Genomic DNA, 16,750 nt, shown 5'->3' with positions numbered 1-16,750 from the left:
GGTTAGTAGCTGAGGGCTGTTGCCGAGGAGAATCGGATTGTGTTTTGACAGCTGTATCAGGTAACTGTACCATGATTGTATTGGCCATGCTGGCACGATGAGAATCAAATCTGCCTGGTCCTCGATGCATCTTTGGACTGTACGAGAGATGAGTGGTATCGGAGGGAACGCATACAGAAGATCCAGAGACCCATTTATGAGGAACGCGTCCTGAGGTAGTCAGTGTGGGCTTGGATACACTGAGCAAAACTTCCTCACTTTCCTGTTGCGCTCTGTCGTGAAAAGATTGATGCAGGGAAGACCCCAAGTGGAGAAAATGTGATGCGCTACCTCTTGATGTAGTTCCCATTCGTGGGGGTGAAATATTCTGCTCAGTTTGTCTGCTCTGGAATTGCTGATTCCGGGTAAGTAAGTTGCTTGTAGGGAGATAGACCTGCTGTGAGCCCATTCCAGGATGTGGACTGTTTCCCTGCAGAGGTTCCAAGAACCTGACCCTCTTTCCTTGTTTATGTAAAACATTGTGACTTGGTTGTCTGTGTGAATCATCACCGTTTTCCCTTGCAGGGATTCTTCGAAGGCTCAAAGGGCATTCCGTACAGCTCGAAGTTCCAGAAGGTTTATGTGTTGATTGTGTTCTGTCGTGGACCATAGTCCCTGAGTTTGAAGGTTGTCTAAGTGAGCCCCCATCCCTTGGGAGAAGCATCTGTGGTGAGTATCATTTGATGTCGAGGGGGTCGTAGAGGTGATCCCATCATTAATGTTGATGGGAGTAGCCACCATTGCAGGTCTTTTTTCATGCTGATAGGGTGATGGGAGTCGGCAGTGGATGAAGGTACTAGGTCCATTGATTCTTCAGACCCCATTGTAAATGACACATGTGTAGTCGTGTGTGTGGGACTACATAGATAGATGCTGCCATGTGTCCTAGAATAATCAGGATTTGTTGGGCTGGAACAGTTGTACTGTGTAGTAGGACTGAAGACAGTGTGGAGAGAGCTAATGCTTGTGGGTGTGGCAGGAATGCTTTGTCTTGAATGTTCTTGATATAGGCCCCGATGAACTGTAAGGTTTGTGTTGGCTGTAGATTTGATTAGTAGACCCAGATTGTCTAGACAAGAAATCGTGTGAATTAGATTGTCCCATAGGAGAGACTGGTTGGATGCTAATAGAAGCCAATAGTCCAGATAAGGAAATATTTGAACCCCCTGTTGACGGAGGTGTGCCACCGCTACTGCCAGACATTTGGTGAAGACTCTGGGGGCAGAGGAAAGGCCAAATGGAAGAACTTTGTCCTGGAAGTGTTTGTCATCCATCTAGAACCGGAGGTATCACCTGGAATTGGGATGCATTGGTATGTGGGCATATGCATCCTTCAAGTCCAGTGACAACATCCAATCGTTCAGTTGAAAGAAGGGTAGAATGGAGTTGAGAGAAGTCATTTTGAATTTCTCTTTGTGAAGGTACTTGTTGAGTGCACGTAGGTCCAAAATTGGACGTAGCCCTCCTGACTTCTTGGGAATAAGGAAGTATTGTGACTAGAACCCTTGATGATGTTGTGGAGAAGTTAATTCCCGAAAGCACTTGTGTTGGAGGAGTATTTTGATTTCCAGAAGGAGAGGTCCTCAATGTGCAGTTTGGTGTTTTTGAGGAACTAAGTGTGGGAGGGTCAGAAGGGATTTGAAATTGAGGGAGTAACCCTCCTTTATTATAGTCAGGACCCATTGGTCGGATGTAATGTTGTCCCAGGCTGGGAGGAATCTGGACAACCTGCCCCCTACCAAAGATGTCTGAGCTGGTGGCGAGAGTACTTCTAAAAACCTGCTGGGTCTTTGAGGGTTGAGGATCAATTTGTTGACGGGACTGGTGAGGAGCTCTGGGGCGCTGTAGCGGTCCTTGTTGTTAAGAAGGCTGTTGTCTGGTAGGTTGATATGCGGAGGCCTGTAAAATGAATAAGGCTTGTACATTCTGGGATAGCTGGTTTTTCTGTAAGAAGAATACTGTCGCCTAGGTGACAAAGGCTGGTGAGGAGAGGTCAGTGATAGCACTGCTGTCTTTTGTTCTTTAAGCTTTGTTACCGTTTCAGTGAATTTATCTCCAAATTGTCAGGATGGCATGGAAGATTGGCTAATTTGTCATGCATGTCGTCCCTAATGGCACTGGATCTAAGTCATGCGAGCCTCCTCGCCGCTATAGCGTTCACCGAAGTTTATGAGAAAATCTCAAATCCTTCATAAACTGAGCGAAGGTGGTGTCTGAGACCTTCTTCCATATTATGATATTCTGCAGGCAAACTGGAGTCTGAGGATCCCTGTTGCATATGAGGCTTTAGAGCCTGTAGATTTTCAAATAGATATTGTGCTATGAAAAATTGATGATTTTGAATCTTAGCATTTAGCATACCGTGTTTCCCCGAAAGTAAGACAGCGTCTTACTTTCTTTTTACCCCAAAAAGTCCCACTATGTCTTACTTTCAGGGTATGTCTTATATTGGAAAAAACCTGTAAGACATCCCCCGAAAGTAAGACGTAGTGTTCAAAAAAAAATAAAATTTTTTAAATACCTGTCGGAGGGCCGCGTGGGTCCAGGCGGCCGGCGGGAGCCGGGTGGTCGCGTGTTAAATCTAGGCCGCGGGCGGGTGGGCGCTTGTTCCAGGCGGCGGGGGGACGCGCGTTAGTTCGAGAAGGGCGGCGGGTGGTCTCGTGTTAAATCTAGGCCGGGTCGCACAGGCGCGCATTCATTCACTGCCGGTGGGGGCAGCCCCGGCAGCCCCCACCGGCAGTGAATGAATGCGTGCACAGGCCCACAGCGCCTGTGCGACCCCTGCGATTCGGCGCTGGGGGCTGCCGGTGGGGGCTGCTTTCGGCGCTCAAGGCAGTCACATGCCGTGACGTCACAGCATGTGACTGCCTTGAGCGCCGAAAGCAGCCCCCACCGGCAGCCCCCAGCGCCGAATTGCAGGGGTCGCACAGGCGCTGTGGGCCTGTGCGCCCATTCATTCACTGCCGGTGGGGGCTGCCGGTGGGGGCTGCCGAGGCAGCCCCCACCGGCAGTGAATGAATGCGCGCCTGTGCGACCCGGCCTAGATTTAACACGCGACCACCCAGCTCCCGCCGCCAGCCGCCTGGACCCACGCGGCCCTCCTACAGGTATTTAAAAATTTTATTTTTTTTTTGAACACTACGTCTTACTTTCGGGGGATGTCTTACATTAGCCGACCCCCCTAAAATTCCCACTACGTCTTACTATCAGGGGTGTCTTACTATCAGGGAAACACGGTACTAGATTGAAACAATTTCTTTGCGAAGTCATCCAGAGATCTTGCATCTCGAGGTGGTAGTGTGTTCGACTGTAGGCGTGACTTCCTTGCTTTCTGCATCACAGATTCAACTGCTATAGAATTATGTGGGAGTTGAACTGCTGAATAAAAGGGAGAGTCCCTCATGCGATATTTGAGGTCTATTTTCCTCGATGTCGATGGAGTAGAGAGAGGGGTATCCCATGTTTTTTCCATCACTGCATTTAGCACCACATAAGAACATGCCATACTGGGTCAGACCAAGGGTCCATCAAGCCCAGTATCCTGTTTCCAACAGTGGCCAATCCAGGCCATAAGAACCTGGCAAGTTGTGGTAGTGCTATGGGCTCAATGGGATTGTCAAAAATTTTTAGGATCCCTAACATTTCTTGACAGGGGTCTGGTATTTTCCTTGTTTCTATATTTAGCATTAAGCCTACCTTTTCCAAGAATTGGGAATAGGTAAGGTCTTCTGGTGGAGAGATGGGTTCAGACGGGACCTCAGCTGGGTCTGACGGATAGCCTGTTGATGAGTCTCCTGAGGAAGATGTGTCTAGGAGATCTTCCATTGGCGATGCAGGCCTTTGAGGTTGGTCTTTTGGAACTGGCCCCGGGATAGATGGGTCTTCTGGAACCAGTGGTATTACGGCTGGAATAGGTAGTAGTGGCTGATGTGTCTGCTCCACAGATTGTAAGAATTGTGACAATATTGTAGTGATTTGGGATATAGCTCATGAAACTAACCCCGAAGTAGAAGGAGTGGGCATCAGGGCTTCTACAGGTGGTAGGGCGGCCAATAGTATATCAGTGCTTGGGCCCCTGGGACGCATTATAATTGGTGGAGGTTGTACAACTTTCTGAGTAAGAGGGTCTTGGAGTCCAGGATCAGTATGGCGTAGAGAGACTGTAGAAAGCCCCGAAAGCACCTCGGAGGAAGATGATGTGCTGCCTGAAAACCTTGGCGGAGAGACATCTTGGTCAGAGTCTACTACTAGTAGAAGTGATGGTTCTCTAGGTCTTTTATGACCCGTTGTATGCTTCTTAACCTTCGGCTGCATCGACAGCGTCGGCAGCTTCGGGATAAGATGATCTGCACTGATGTGCATCAATGGCGTCGGTGGTGCGTCGGCACGGTGCGATTGTGACGTTATTTTCTCTTTGCATCAGTGCACCTTTTATCTGGAGGTGCATCAGTGTGTCGATGCTTCGAGTGAGAGCCGGTGGCTTCGACGCGGGATGTGGCCACGGTGTCACTGACACATCTCCCATGCCGTGCGTTGATTTTTGATGGAGCATCGGCAGTGGGTGTTTTAACCGGGGGGGGGGGGGGGGGGGTCTACAGAAGAAGCCCATCGATAAGAGGGGGATTTCTTCCTTCTCTTTGGGCCTGGAGAGGATCTTTTTGAGGCCTCAGAAGGGGCATAAGAGCCCGATGGTCCTGTTTTTAACTGCTGAATCCGGGCACCTCACTGGTGCTGCACTCTTGGGGACATACGGCCGCAGTCCCCACAGTTTGCCTGGTCATGGTCAGGAACGAGGCAGAGATAACAAGACTTGTGGCAATCAGTGACCAACATAATCTTGCCACAGGCACAGAATTTAAATCCTGGTTGAGGCATCCTGACTGGTGAAGCTTTTCCTGTGGTTTTTGATGGGTTTGTTTTTTACCCTCACAACTAGAATTCTCTGAGGAGAAGAGAGCTCCGCGTGTGATCAGTTGCACTGAAAAAAATGGACTGAGGAGCCTCAGGCAAACGTGGGAAGATACAAAAGGAAGCACCTCACTGAAAGACGTTGGTGATTCTAGAGAGCTCCGCCACCTAGTACCCAGACAGCATGGCTAATTCAGCTGCTTATCTACGTGAAAAAACTATGAGGGAATGGAAAAATGGTGGAAAGACAATGAATAGTAAAGCTGGGATTCCAATACCACCTTAGGCAGGAACTTTAGATCTGTGCAAAACAATCTTGTTTTATTAGAATTTGTTATAAGAATCATCAAATAGGAGAAGCTGAAGGAACTGCTGCCAAATATATGATCTTCCAGATCAGGTATTTGAGGTCACAAGTGACCAGAGATTCCAAAGGAAAATTGCTAATTTTCGTTCCTGTAGTACCACGGATCAGTCCAGACACCTGGGTTCATCTCCCCCTATCAGCAGATGGAGACAGAGAAAAAAACCTCGCTGACACCATATCTAAGCAATCGTGCCACCTGCAGTTCGTCAATATATATCTATATCAAAGCAGATAATAGCAAAAAAATATGGAACCATTAAACAACAATTAACAAGAACATGGAATTCAACAGAGAACAATCTTACAGCTGAGCAGATGACTCTCCCCTTAATATAACCCCCTTCTAATTAGTCGGGCTCTGGACTGATCCATGGTACTTCAGGAACAAAAATTAGCAAGTAGGAACCAATTTTCCTTTCCCTGTACATACCCAGATCAGTCCAGACACCTGGGATGTACCAAAGCCCTTACCCAGGGTGGGATCTGGAGAGTCCTGCTCACAAAACACTCGCCAAAGGAAGGGTTTGCCGGAACCCCAACATCTAAGCGATAGTGCCTTGCAAAAGTATGCAGCGACTTCCAAATCACCGCTCTGCAAATTTCCTGTGAGGAAGCAAGATGAGATTCCGCCCACGAAGCTGCTTGTGAACGTGTGGAGTGAGCACGCAAGCCTTCCGGAACTGGATGACCACGTGTAATATGCGCGGAAGAAATAGCCTCCTTCAACTATCATGCAATAGAAGCTTTAGAAGCCTTGGAGCCTCTATTAGGACCACTCCACAGCACAAAGAGGCAATCAGACCTCCTAAAATCATTGGTAATCTCGAGGTAACGCAATAAAGCTCTCTGAACATCTAGATGTTTGAGCTCCCTCACATTAGGATCAGACGCCGGTAAGTTAAGAAAAGCCAGAAGTTTCACTGACTGACATGGAACGCTGAAACCAACTTTGGTAAAAAGGAAGGTACAGTCTGTAAAGAAACTCTGGATTCCAAAATCTGAAGGAAAGGATCTCGACAAGATAACGCTTGTAACTCAGAAATTCTTCTAGCTGAACAAATGGCAATGAGAAAAATTACCTTAAGTGTCAAATCCTTTAATGTAGCCCTTCAGAATGGCTTAAAGGGAGGTTCACACAGAGCTTTAAGAACTAGATTAAGATTCCAGGACGGACAAGATTTCCGAACTGGAGGACGAAGATTCATTGTACCTCTAAGAAAACGAACCATGTTCAGATGAGACGAAATAGAGGAACCTTCAATTTTGCCACGGAAAGAGCCCAGTGCTGCTACCTGCACTTTAAGAGAACTAAGAGATAAGCCCTTGGTGAAGCCATCCTGTAAGAAAGATAATATTTCAGGAATTAAGACCCTAAGAGTGCGATTTCCCCTGACGGAACACCAGGATTCAAAAATCTTCCATACCCGAACATAAGAGAGGTTAGTAGACTTCCTTTTAGACTGTAACAATGTGGTGACTACAGAGTCCGGGTAACCTTTCCTTTTCAAACGCCTCCTCTCAAAAGCCATGCCGCTAGACAAAAGCAAGCAGCCGGGTCGAAAAATGTAGGACCCTGTCGAAGAAGATGCGTCAGATGGCCGAAGCGAAGTGGGCCGTCTACCACCAGGTTGAAGAGATCCGCAAACCACTGATGCCGAGGCCACTCTGGAGCCACCAGAATCACCTCTCCACAATGCTTTTCTATGCGACGTAGAACCTTGCCTGCCAGGAGCCACGGAGGAAAAACATATAGAACTCCCTGAGGCCATGGTAGAACCAGAGCGTCGATCCCTTCAGCCCTGTACTGTATTCAGTGACTGAAGAATCGGAAGGCCTTGGCATTCCAAGAGGTCGCCATAAGGTCATCTGAGGTAGACTCCAACAATCTCGAATTAACTGCATGGCTGTCTCTGAGAGTTCCCACTCACCTGGATCCAAATGTGTGTGATTCAAGAAATCCGCCTGAACAGTCTCTGTTCCTGGGATGTTGTTCTGCCCAGAGCACCAACCTCTGTGCCTCTAGAGCCACTGCCTTGCTTTTGGTTCCGCCCTGCCGATTTATATACTCTACTGTTGTCGCGCTGTCTGACAGAACGCGAACCGGACGATTCCATAGTAATGGCAGAAACTCCTTCAAGCCAAGCGAACTGTCCTGGCCTCTATTTATTTATTTATTTATTTATTTAAAAGTTTTATATACCGCACAATGGGTAGGTAAACTATCCGTCTAGGCGGTTCACATATTCAAACGTACATAATTTGGTCACATATTAAAACATAATTACAATACTTAATACAAACAAGATTTGAACAAAATGAAGTTATATACTGTAAAGTTGTGTGAAGATTTTAATATAGATTATATGCACTGGAGAAAAGATGAGTTTTTAGTAGTTTCTTAAATTCTGAGCGGTTGGTTGTCAGTCGGATCTGTTCTGGAAGTGAGTTCCACATTTTTGGACCTGCTACAGAAAATGCTCGTTTGCGGGTTAATGATAAGGTAGCAGATTTTATTGTTGGTATTTCTAAAATACATTTATCTAAGGAACGGAGTTGCCTAGTCGGTCTGTAAATTCTTAAAAGTGAGCATAGCCAAATAGCGTTAGTATTATAGAGCAGATTGTGAATTGTAGATAGAACTTTGTAGGTTATACGATATGGAATGGGAAGCCAGTACAAATATTGCAAAACAGGTGAAATATGATCTCGTCGAGATACATTACACAACATTCGGGCTGCGGTATTCTGTATTAGCTGTAAAGGTTGTATGGTTGATTGTGGCAAGCCAAGATATAATGAATTGCAATAATCTAGAGAGGATAGAATTAGGGCTTGGGTGACCGAGCGAAAATCTTTTGGAAGAAGAAGTGGTTTAAGTTTTTTTTAACATAAATATTTTGTAAAATGATTTTTTTACAATGTCCGATATGTGATTTGTCATAGCAAGTCTGGAATCAATGAGTATGCCCAGATTTTTTGCATAAGGTTTTATAGTGATAGTTTGATTCTGAGAAATAAAATTCAGAGGTGGTTGAAGGGTTGAATCCGGTACAGTTGATAAATAAATTAATTCTGTCTTGTTTGTGTTTAATTTCAGCCTGTTGTGTGAGAGCCATGTTTTTATAGTAGATAAATATAAATCTAGTAGTGAGAAAGTTTTGGACCAGGATTCCGTAAAAGGTATAGTGAACTGTATATCGTTTGCGTAAATTTTAAAATTGAGGTTCAATCCTGCAAGAAGACGACAGAGGGGTAATAAGTAGAGATTAAACAGTAAAGGTGACAGCGCTGAGCCTTGTGGAACGCCTGTCTCAGTGGGGTACCAGTCCGAATGATATTTACCAACCATGATTCTCTGTTTATGATTTGATAAGAATGAGGAAAACCATTGTAAAGCAAGCCCTGTGATACCAATCTGCGATAAAATTGAAAGTAAGATTTCGTGATTTAGCGTATCAAACGCAGCGGAGATGTCAAGTAGTACCAGTAGATAATTTGTATTAGAATCAAAGCCTCTGATGACTGTATCGAAAGATGATGTGAGTAAAGATTCTGTACTATGACTCTTTCTGAACCCGTGTTGGTTATTGTGTAGGATGTTATTTACATCAATATATTCTGATAGCTGGTGTAATGCTACGGATTCTATAATTTTTGCAATAGATGGTATTGAGGCGATTGGACGATAATTTGTTAAATCTGTAGGATCTTGGTTTTTCTTTTGGGAATTGGTAAGATAGAAGTTTGTTTTAGAACATCTGGAAAAGTGCCTTGTGATAATGAGGCATTTACTAAATTTGTAATAGCAGGAGCAAGGTGATCTTTTGAATCCCTGAGTAGATGACCTGAACATGGATTAAAAGGACTGTTGGAAGGTTTGGATTTTGATAGTATGTTGATAATAGCTGTATTGTTAACTGGGGAGAATTCTGAAAAAGTGCAAATCATTTGCAAAGAGGTATTATTAGGTATAGGTAATGAGAGAAATTCTGTGGAAATGTCTTGTTTCTAGATGGTTGTCTCTAGATGGTTGATAGACCACGCAGACTGTCTCATGGACCAGGATCCCTGAACCGAATGGGATTGACAAACTACTCCCCCATCCAGAGAGAATGGCATCAGTAGTAACCACCATCCAACCGGGAACTTCGAGGTCCACTCCCCGACTGAGATTCGAAGTCTGAAGATACCATGACAGTCTCTCGGCAAACCCTCGAGAGGTAAACGGATGATATTCTTCCGATACTGGCTTCCAGCGAGACAACAATGCTGTCTGTAGTGGTCTCATATGGGAAAACGCCCAGGGAACCAAGTCCAGCGTGGAGGCCATCAAGCTGAGTACCTGTAAGTAGTCCCAGACCTTGGGTACCTGCAACCGCAAAAACCTGCGGATCTGGGCCTGAAGTTTCAAGATTCGATCTTGAGAGAGAAAGACTCTGCCTATCAGAGTACTGAACCGAGCTCCTAAATAATCCAGTTTGTGTTGGTGATAGCTGACTTTTGTCATGATTCACTACCCAACCTAGGGACTGTAGACTTCGAGAACTCGATGAACTGACTTGCGGCATAGAGACTCTAACTTGGCTCTGATCAACCAATCGTCCAAATATGGGTGAACTAGAATACCCTCCTTTTGAAGGAAAGCTGCCACCACTACCATCACCTTGGTGAAAGTTCACAGAGCCGTGGCAAGACCAAACGGAAGAGCCTGAAACTGAAAATGTTGACCCAGAATCATGAAGCGGAGAAAACGCTGAGAGTCCTGATGAATGGGAATATGTAGATAAGCCTCCATGACATCCAAGGAAGCCAGGAATTCTCCTTTGCATACAGCTGCTATGACTGACCTGAGGGTTTCCATACTGAAGTGTGGCACCTTGGTTTTGCATTGACATTCTTTAAATCGAGTATCGGCCAAAACGAGCCCTTCTTTTTGGGGACCAGAAAATAAATGGAGTATCTCCCCTGATGGAGCTGCACTCTGGGAACTGCACTTAACCAACATAACCGGTCTAGAGTCAGTTGTACCGCTCCCACTTGACCATATAGCTGCATGGGGAAATTAGAAAAAGTTCTCGTATGGGACGAGTAAATTCTAAAACGTAACCATTTCTTATCACATTGAGAACCCACTGGTCCTGAGTGATCTTGGCCCACTCGTCGTAAAAGTGCCGTAAGCAACCTCCTATAATAGGAATGACGGAGTGTACCAGCCTGGCATCATTGGGTAGACTTACCTCCTGCCAAGGAGCCACCAGAGGATCCCCTAAAGGACCTTCTGGTTCCACCAAAAGGATTGTTCCCTTGCTTGCCCCCATGAAAAATATTATCTCTGCAGTCCCGGCATACCACGGGTAGGCCGCGATCTTCTGCCAGACCGAAAACGAGACCTTGATTGAAAAAATCTCTTACCCTTAGGTTTAACCTCAGGTAACCTGAGGACTTTATTGTCTCCAAGAGACTGGATCAGCTGCTCTAGATCCTCGCCAAACAAGAACTTACCTTTGAAAGGCAAGGATGCCAATTGTGCCTTAGAGAAAACATCTGCCTCCCAATTGCGAAGCCAAAGCAACCTTCGGGCAGCCACAGCTGATGCCATTACTCTGGAGGAAGTACGCACCAAATCATAGAGGGCATCCGCAGCATAAGCCACAGCTGCTTCCACACGCTCAGCCGTATCCGTGTCCACACATGATTGAGACAAATTACCTTGAAGCTGCTGTACCCACCGGAGACAAGCACGATTCAGGAAACTTGAACAGAGCGCTGCACGCAAACCCAGGGACACCACCTCAAAAATCCTTTTAAGGTGTAACTCTATCTTACGATCTTATACATCTTTTAAAACGGCCGAACCAATAACCGGAATCGTGTGCGCTTAGTCACAACAGACACCGCCGTATCTTCTTTCAGGAGAGAAAAAAATTCGAAATCCTGTTCTGGTAGAAGGTAAAGTTTCCCCATGGCTCTGCGAACCTTTAAACCAGAATCAGGAGTCCCCCATTCCTCTTCTACTAACTTCCTAACCAACTTGGTAAGGGAAAGAAGTTGGAGGATCTTGGATGGCACCTAGTACCGGGTCCTCGCTGTCCAAATCCTGGGGCACTTTAACTCCAAGAACCTGGTAAGCCAAGGGAGCAAAACCTCCAGCTCTTCCCTTTTAAAAAGACGGACCACCTTAGGATCCTCTGCCTCATGAATAAAAGAGACCGGGTCATCCCCTTGACCCGCATCTTTGGTTGCTGGAATAACTGGAGCCACCAGGGGAGCTTGGCCAGACCCTGAACCAGTACCACTAGGAGCTATGATAGCATCCTCCGGATCAATCGCCCCAGCTACATCACCCTGCAGGCAAAAAATCAAGCCCTGTGCTGAGGGAATCCTATTACCGGGCATAGGAGACCTCCTGGGACCCCCCAAAGGACCCTCAGTGGACTAGACTGGTGGAATCTGCGGCTGTGTAGTCCCCCAAGCCGCTTTCTGTCTGGCTATATAGATATCATGAAGTAAAATAAAGTCTGAGGAGAAAGGCCTCCCTGCACCAAAACCAGCATGGTCTGCTTGAAAAACAGGCAAACCAGAGCTTTCCTCCCCTTCTAGCCCTCCCTGCCCATTCCCCAACCTGGAACAGGCCGGAGAAAGAGATGGAGGACCCTCCCCTCGGTGATGCTTGAACTGCCGCGGCAAAATCCAAAATGGCCGCCGTTCCCACGCCGGCCGGGTGAGGTAAAAACGAAGTTACAGCCAGTCCAAAAGACTACGATACTCGATGCTGTTTAGCGGGAGAAAGAGCCACAGACGAACCCTCCCCACCATCGGCACAGTTAGCGCATAACCCCAACCTATTAAGCCGGGAAGAATCAGAGCCACATGAATGGCATGCCCTGTCGCGAGCCATAAGGTAGAGATAAAATGAAAATCCTTTCTCTGAAGGTACTCACCACGACAGAAGAAAAAGTCCCCCCAAACAGCCAGAGCCCCACAAAGAGCTCCTACCTAAGGGGAGGAAGTCGCTTGCTTGTAGAGCAGTGCTCCGGTGCAAACAGTTTTTTTTTTTGTTTATGTTTTTTTTAATTAGCTTTAGTTAAAAATTAACAACCTGCCCTGAAAAATAGGCAAAAATAGCCAAACGTTTTTGTAAAAAAGTATTGTAAAGAGCCTGCAGCCACCTCAGCGGCCTTGTGAAGGGAAGGATCTGGACAACCAGATTTACACCTCACGAGCGCCCAGACCAAGCACACACAAGGCTACCAACCCCTGGCTTGGCCGCCTCAACCGGACAGGGAAGAACCCTAAGGATTCTAAAAAATAAATATATATATAAAAGAAACCCCCGGGGAGGAAGGCTCAAAAGAAAAAAATTAGCTTAAAAAAAAAAAAAAAAGAGTCAACTGCAGAACTGCAGGATTAACAGCCTCTGCCATCCGCTGGAGACAGAGAAATACTGACGAACTGCAGGTGGGACGATTGCTTAGATACGGTGTTAGCGAGGTTTTTTTTCTCTGTCTCCATCTGCTGATAGGGGGAGATGAACCCAGGTGTTTGGACTGATCCGGGTACGTACAGGGGACTAGGCTTTCATCAACAAGAGATTCATATTGATGTCCTAATGTCATGAGGTTTCAAATGCATGAGATCACATATATTTATTAAACTAAAGGCTGGGCAATAGTCAGGTTCCCTTCTATCTACTCATGAAAAAGTAGATAAGTGAACACTGATGAACAAACTTTAAGCCGGATTCCTAGAGTTATAGAAAGTATTGAAGACATTTTTGGATGGGGGAAGGAGGACAAGAAAATGAATTATTGGACTTGGTCTTGCATCATATGGAATGTTTTTCTCTTAAGATTATAGTATATTATGGTAGACTCCTTACAAAAATTCAGAAGGACTTTACATACAGCAGAATCTGTCAAAATTTGCTTTCTCATTTTCTGTGCGATTCCTAACTTGGTGTGATCCGTGATTATCATCTCCATCAAGAGAAGGAACCATACTTGCCTTGGGTAGTAGAGGGCAATAAAAACCAGAGCCAAGTTTTTTTTTTTACATCTGGGAGTTGAATAAAAGGTATGCAGACAACCTGCTCCCTAGTGACCAGGGAAAATGTCTGTTTGAGAACCTTACACTTTCTTTCAAAAGCAGAACATTATTACATTCCTTCTCAGGACTCTTGCAAAATACAGCCATCTTAAGTTTCCTTCCATTCCAGATCTCTTTGTCATGTTTACATCTCAAGAACCACTCATTAAGGTCAAAAGATCCCACATCTTAGCCTGTCTGCAAGAGCATTTTTGTTTTGTTAGGTATGGCCCATAAGAATGCCCAATTCCATACTTGAGGGTGAATGTTACTCCTACCTGCTTATTTAAATAGTAACCACTTTTTTGCTTGCTTATCTGGACCATGACAATTTTACTGGCCACCCATTTCTAAGGCCTTTACAGAGCTTGGAACATTCAGTATGACTTGAAGGTTAATGTGGCACTGAATTTCCCAAAGGGATCAGTGACATTAAGTGCAAAGCTTTTCTAGAAGAGATTCCCAGCTCAGTTTGCAAACGTTTACAGATGTGGAATCTGAAATGGCAAACTAGGATTAAATTCAATCTGCACTATGACTACATTACCCTGACCCATAGTTCATCTAAAATGTGGATTCGACCTTGGAGGTTTTGAGTGACCTAAGATCACTCTGACCTCAATATCTATGGAGTTTGTCTCAAGAAGATACACATAATCCATGTGACTTGAACGGTTGCTTCTATCAGACTTTTCATACTTTATCTTGAGCTGACTGAGGCATTGAGAAATTGAGAATTGACATAATTGATCACAAAACCTAATGACCTGGGATATTATCTACAATTATCTCTTGGCCTCTGCCAGAAAGGAGCCCTTTATTCAACAGTTCTTCTTATAAGAAGCCCTACTAATTTGCATAAACTCACCATAACAACCACAAAGAATTAGGTAAAGAAACACAATGTCAATGCAAAGCAGTGTCTGCATAAGACATGTGATGTCGGTATCGTGCAATGCATCTTTTTGTGCATGTACAGTTTGATGTGACCCAGCACAGTTCATTCCCTTGATTCTGGAGGGGGTAAAATGGTGCCTGGAGAAAGTATTCAGAATTTTTCCTTTACAAGAGGAAGATTAAGATACTTCAGTTTCAGGCTTTTTGGGTATGAGGAAGTACTGGGAATGAAATCGCCACAGAAAAGGAGCCAAAGAGTATCCAAAGCAGATCACATAGTATGATCAGCAAAAAATAAATTAAACAGTAACTAATGAAAAATGCCTAATTTTACAAAAACAGGGGTGAGAAAAAAAGAAATACAGAAGCCTTCTGAGAAAATCAAACCTGCATGTAGAAGTCCAGAGACAGGTTTCCTCTTGCTGTCAAGAAAACAGGAACGGAAGAGGTTGATTCCACTGCTCTAAAGATATATAGTGCTGTTTTAAGTCTACAGCTTGGAAAAGTTCAGCCAACATAGCACAGAGCAAGCTGCATGATTCAGTTATGAGACTATTAATGATGATTATGTTGGAGCCTGTACAAAACAAACACTAGTACTATTTGTTGGGACTGAAAGATACAAACTGCTGGATAGACTTCCTTGTCATTGTTTAGCTTCAGACAAGGACAAGAAATCTCTTACAGTCACATCTGTATGGCACCTACAGCGTTTTTTCTTCTATTAATTAACTACAAAGCAACATACTTGCACTCTAAATTTCCAGGTTGCACCAACAGGAACACCAGGTATAGGTCCATAGTGGTTAGAAGGAACAATTGTGCATTCCTTAGTGCGACCAACGCAGGCCATGCCCTGCAAATTTGAGAAAGAAAAAATAGCAGATTTATGATATTTACTGTAAGGGCAAGTGTACATCTTAACAGCAAGAAGATGAAGAAATACAATAAGACAAATATATCAACCAACTTCAAGTTTGTGATAATGCTACCCCCATAACTAACGATGCAGTTTGGAAATATACAAGAAAATAAATGTCAGTGGATAAGACAATGCTGAATAAAACAACGATGCTGCAGAACATTTAGCAATATATAAATACACTTTACTTTTTATTCAAAAGATTTCTATCTAATCCAATTCACATTGTGAAAATGAAAAGTCTGAGTTTCACCTACATGGATGCAGCCAGGCCATATCTACTTAATTCTGTATAGTTGATAACAAAACCATTTTTTAGCCACCTGCTCAGTAAATAATGATCGCTTGTTCAGCACAGGCTTTATTCTTCTGGCTAGGAAATATCAGATAATGGGATGTGTATTGTCGAAGGACTTCACAAGCAAAGAGAACATATTTTGATATTCACAATTGTGCTTAACTAGACAACAATTGAAACAGCAATAGAGAGATCCTAACTGGGAAAGTAAGTGCTCTGAATAGGAAGTCATCCAGTCACACCGGTAACCTAAGAATTCACTTTCACAAACTAACATTTCACTGTGTAGACAACATTATGTGGGCATCAAATGAAAACAGTGACATTTCGCTGAGGGATGTTGGAAGCAAAGAATGAACTTCCAATATATATAAAATTGTCATGTACGTAATGCAGGAGAACTTTATTTTGTAAGTTTGGGAACATACTGTTCCCTTCTCTGTTCATCTTAGAATTTTAAAACAATTATTAAAATCAAACAGTACCTTGCCCCAGTCTCTCTGGCTCTCAGTACTAGCTGAAGGCATCTTTGCTTTCTTTTTACTCTGCTTGAGCTTTTCCCCAGCCTTCACCACCTCAGTGGAATCATTTTTACATGAGGGACAGTACCTATAGTGGTTTGGTATAAATCAAGTGAGAAACATAATGACAATGTGTTTATAGTTAGTACAGTCTTTTCCATACTAGGACCACCTCACATTTGTCTCATGTCCATATTAGGAAAATCTATACTTTTTCTACAACTTTTCTTCTATACTGCAACAGTGTCTCAGCTTGCCTTTTTATCACAGTAGAACAATTATCCACAGCTTGTCTCTCTTTCACTCAAGTGAATTATTAAATAATCTTAATGATGCAATTACTAATACCCACCTCTGCAGAAAGGAAAACGACATGGCCGTGTACCATAAATACTTTGTTATCCTTAGGATACGATGGAAAGCGTTTACATGTGCATTTAAAGGTTAGTACTAAATAAAAATAAAAGCATGCATCCTTTCTGTATAAATATAGGGTGGCTTAGACCCTATTAAATGTCAATGTGAGCACATTGGTTAATGCTGGGAACCTTCTGAGAGGTCCCAGGGTGGATGTGCTTCTGGTGAGAGATGGTGGATTCCTTCCCTCAAAGAGGATGGGACAAAGCAGGACGTAAAAAAATGCCCTCCCATGAGGCACCAAGGGGAACTGGTTAGGAGACTCAGACTGGTAAATATCTGTGTAGTGGTAATGA

The 16,750-nt window shown here is 44.3% G+C and overlaps 1 protein-coding gene across 4 annotated transcripts in view; it reads right to left on the bottom strand.

Moving 5' to 3' along the window:
- Nucleotides 1-16,750, bottom strand: part of UHRF2 (ubiquitin like with PHD and ring finger domains 2) — a 419,355-nt gene that overhangs the window by 107,613 nt on the left and 294,992 nt on the right. For all 4 annotated transcript variants that reach the window (XM_029614091.1, XM_029614082.1, XM_029614073.1 and 1 more), the window contains 2 exons: nucleotides 16,002-16,125; nucleotides 15,045-15,152 (listed from right to left, as the gene is read on the bottom strand). In XM_029614091.1, the coding sequence (XP_029469951.1) occupies nucleotides 15,045-15,152; nucleotides 16,002-16,125 (232 nt within the window). The remainder of the gene's footprint in view (nucleotides 1-15,044; nucleotides 15,153-16,001; nucleotides 16,126-16,750) is intronic.

The sequence above is a fragment of the Rhinatrema bivittatum genome, chromosome 1, assembly GCF_901001135.1.
Source record: "Rhinatrema bivittatum chromosome 1, aRhiBiv1.1, whole genome shotgun sequence".
Lineage (NCBI taxonomy): Eukaryota > Metazoa > Chordata > Amphibia > Gymnophiona > Rhinatrematidae > Rhinatrema > Rhinatrema bivittatum.
The sequence above is the reverse complement of the archived record's forward strand: the minus strand, read 5'-3'. Positions and strand labels throughout refer to the sequence as shown.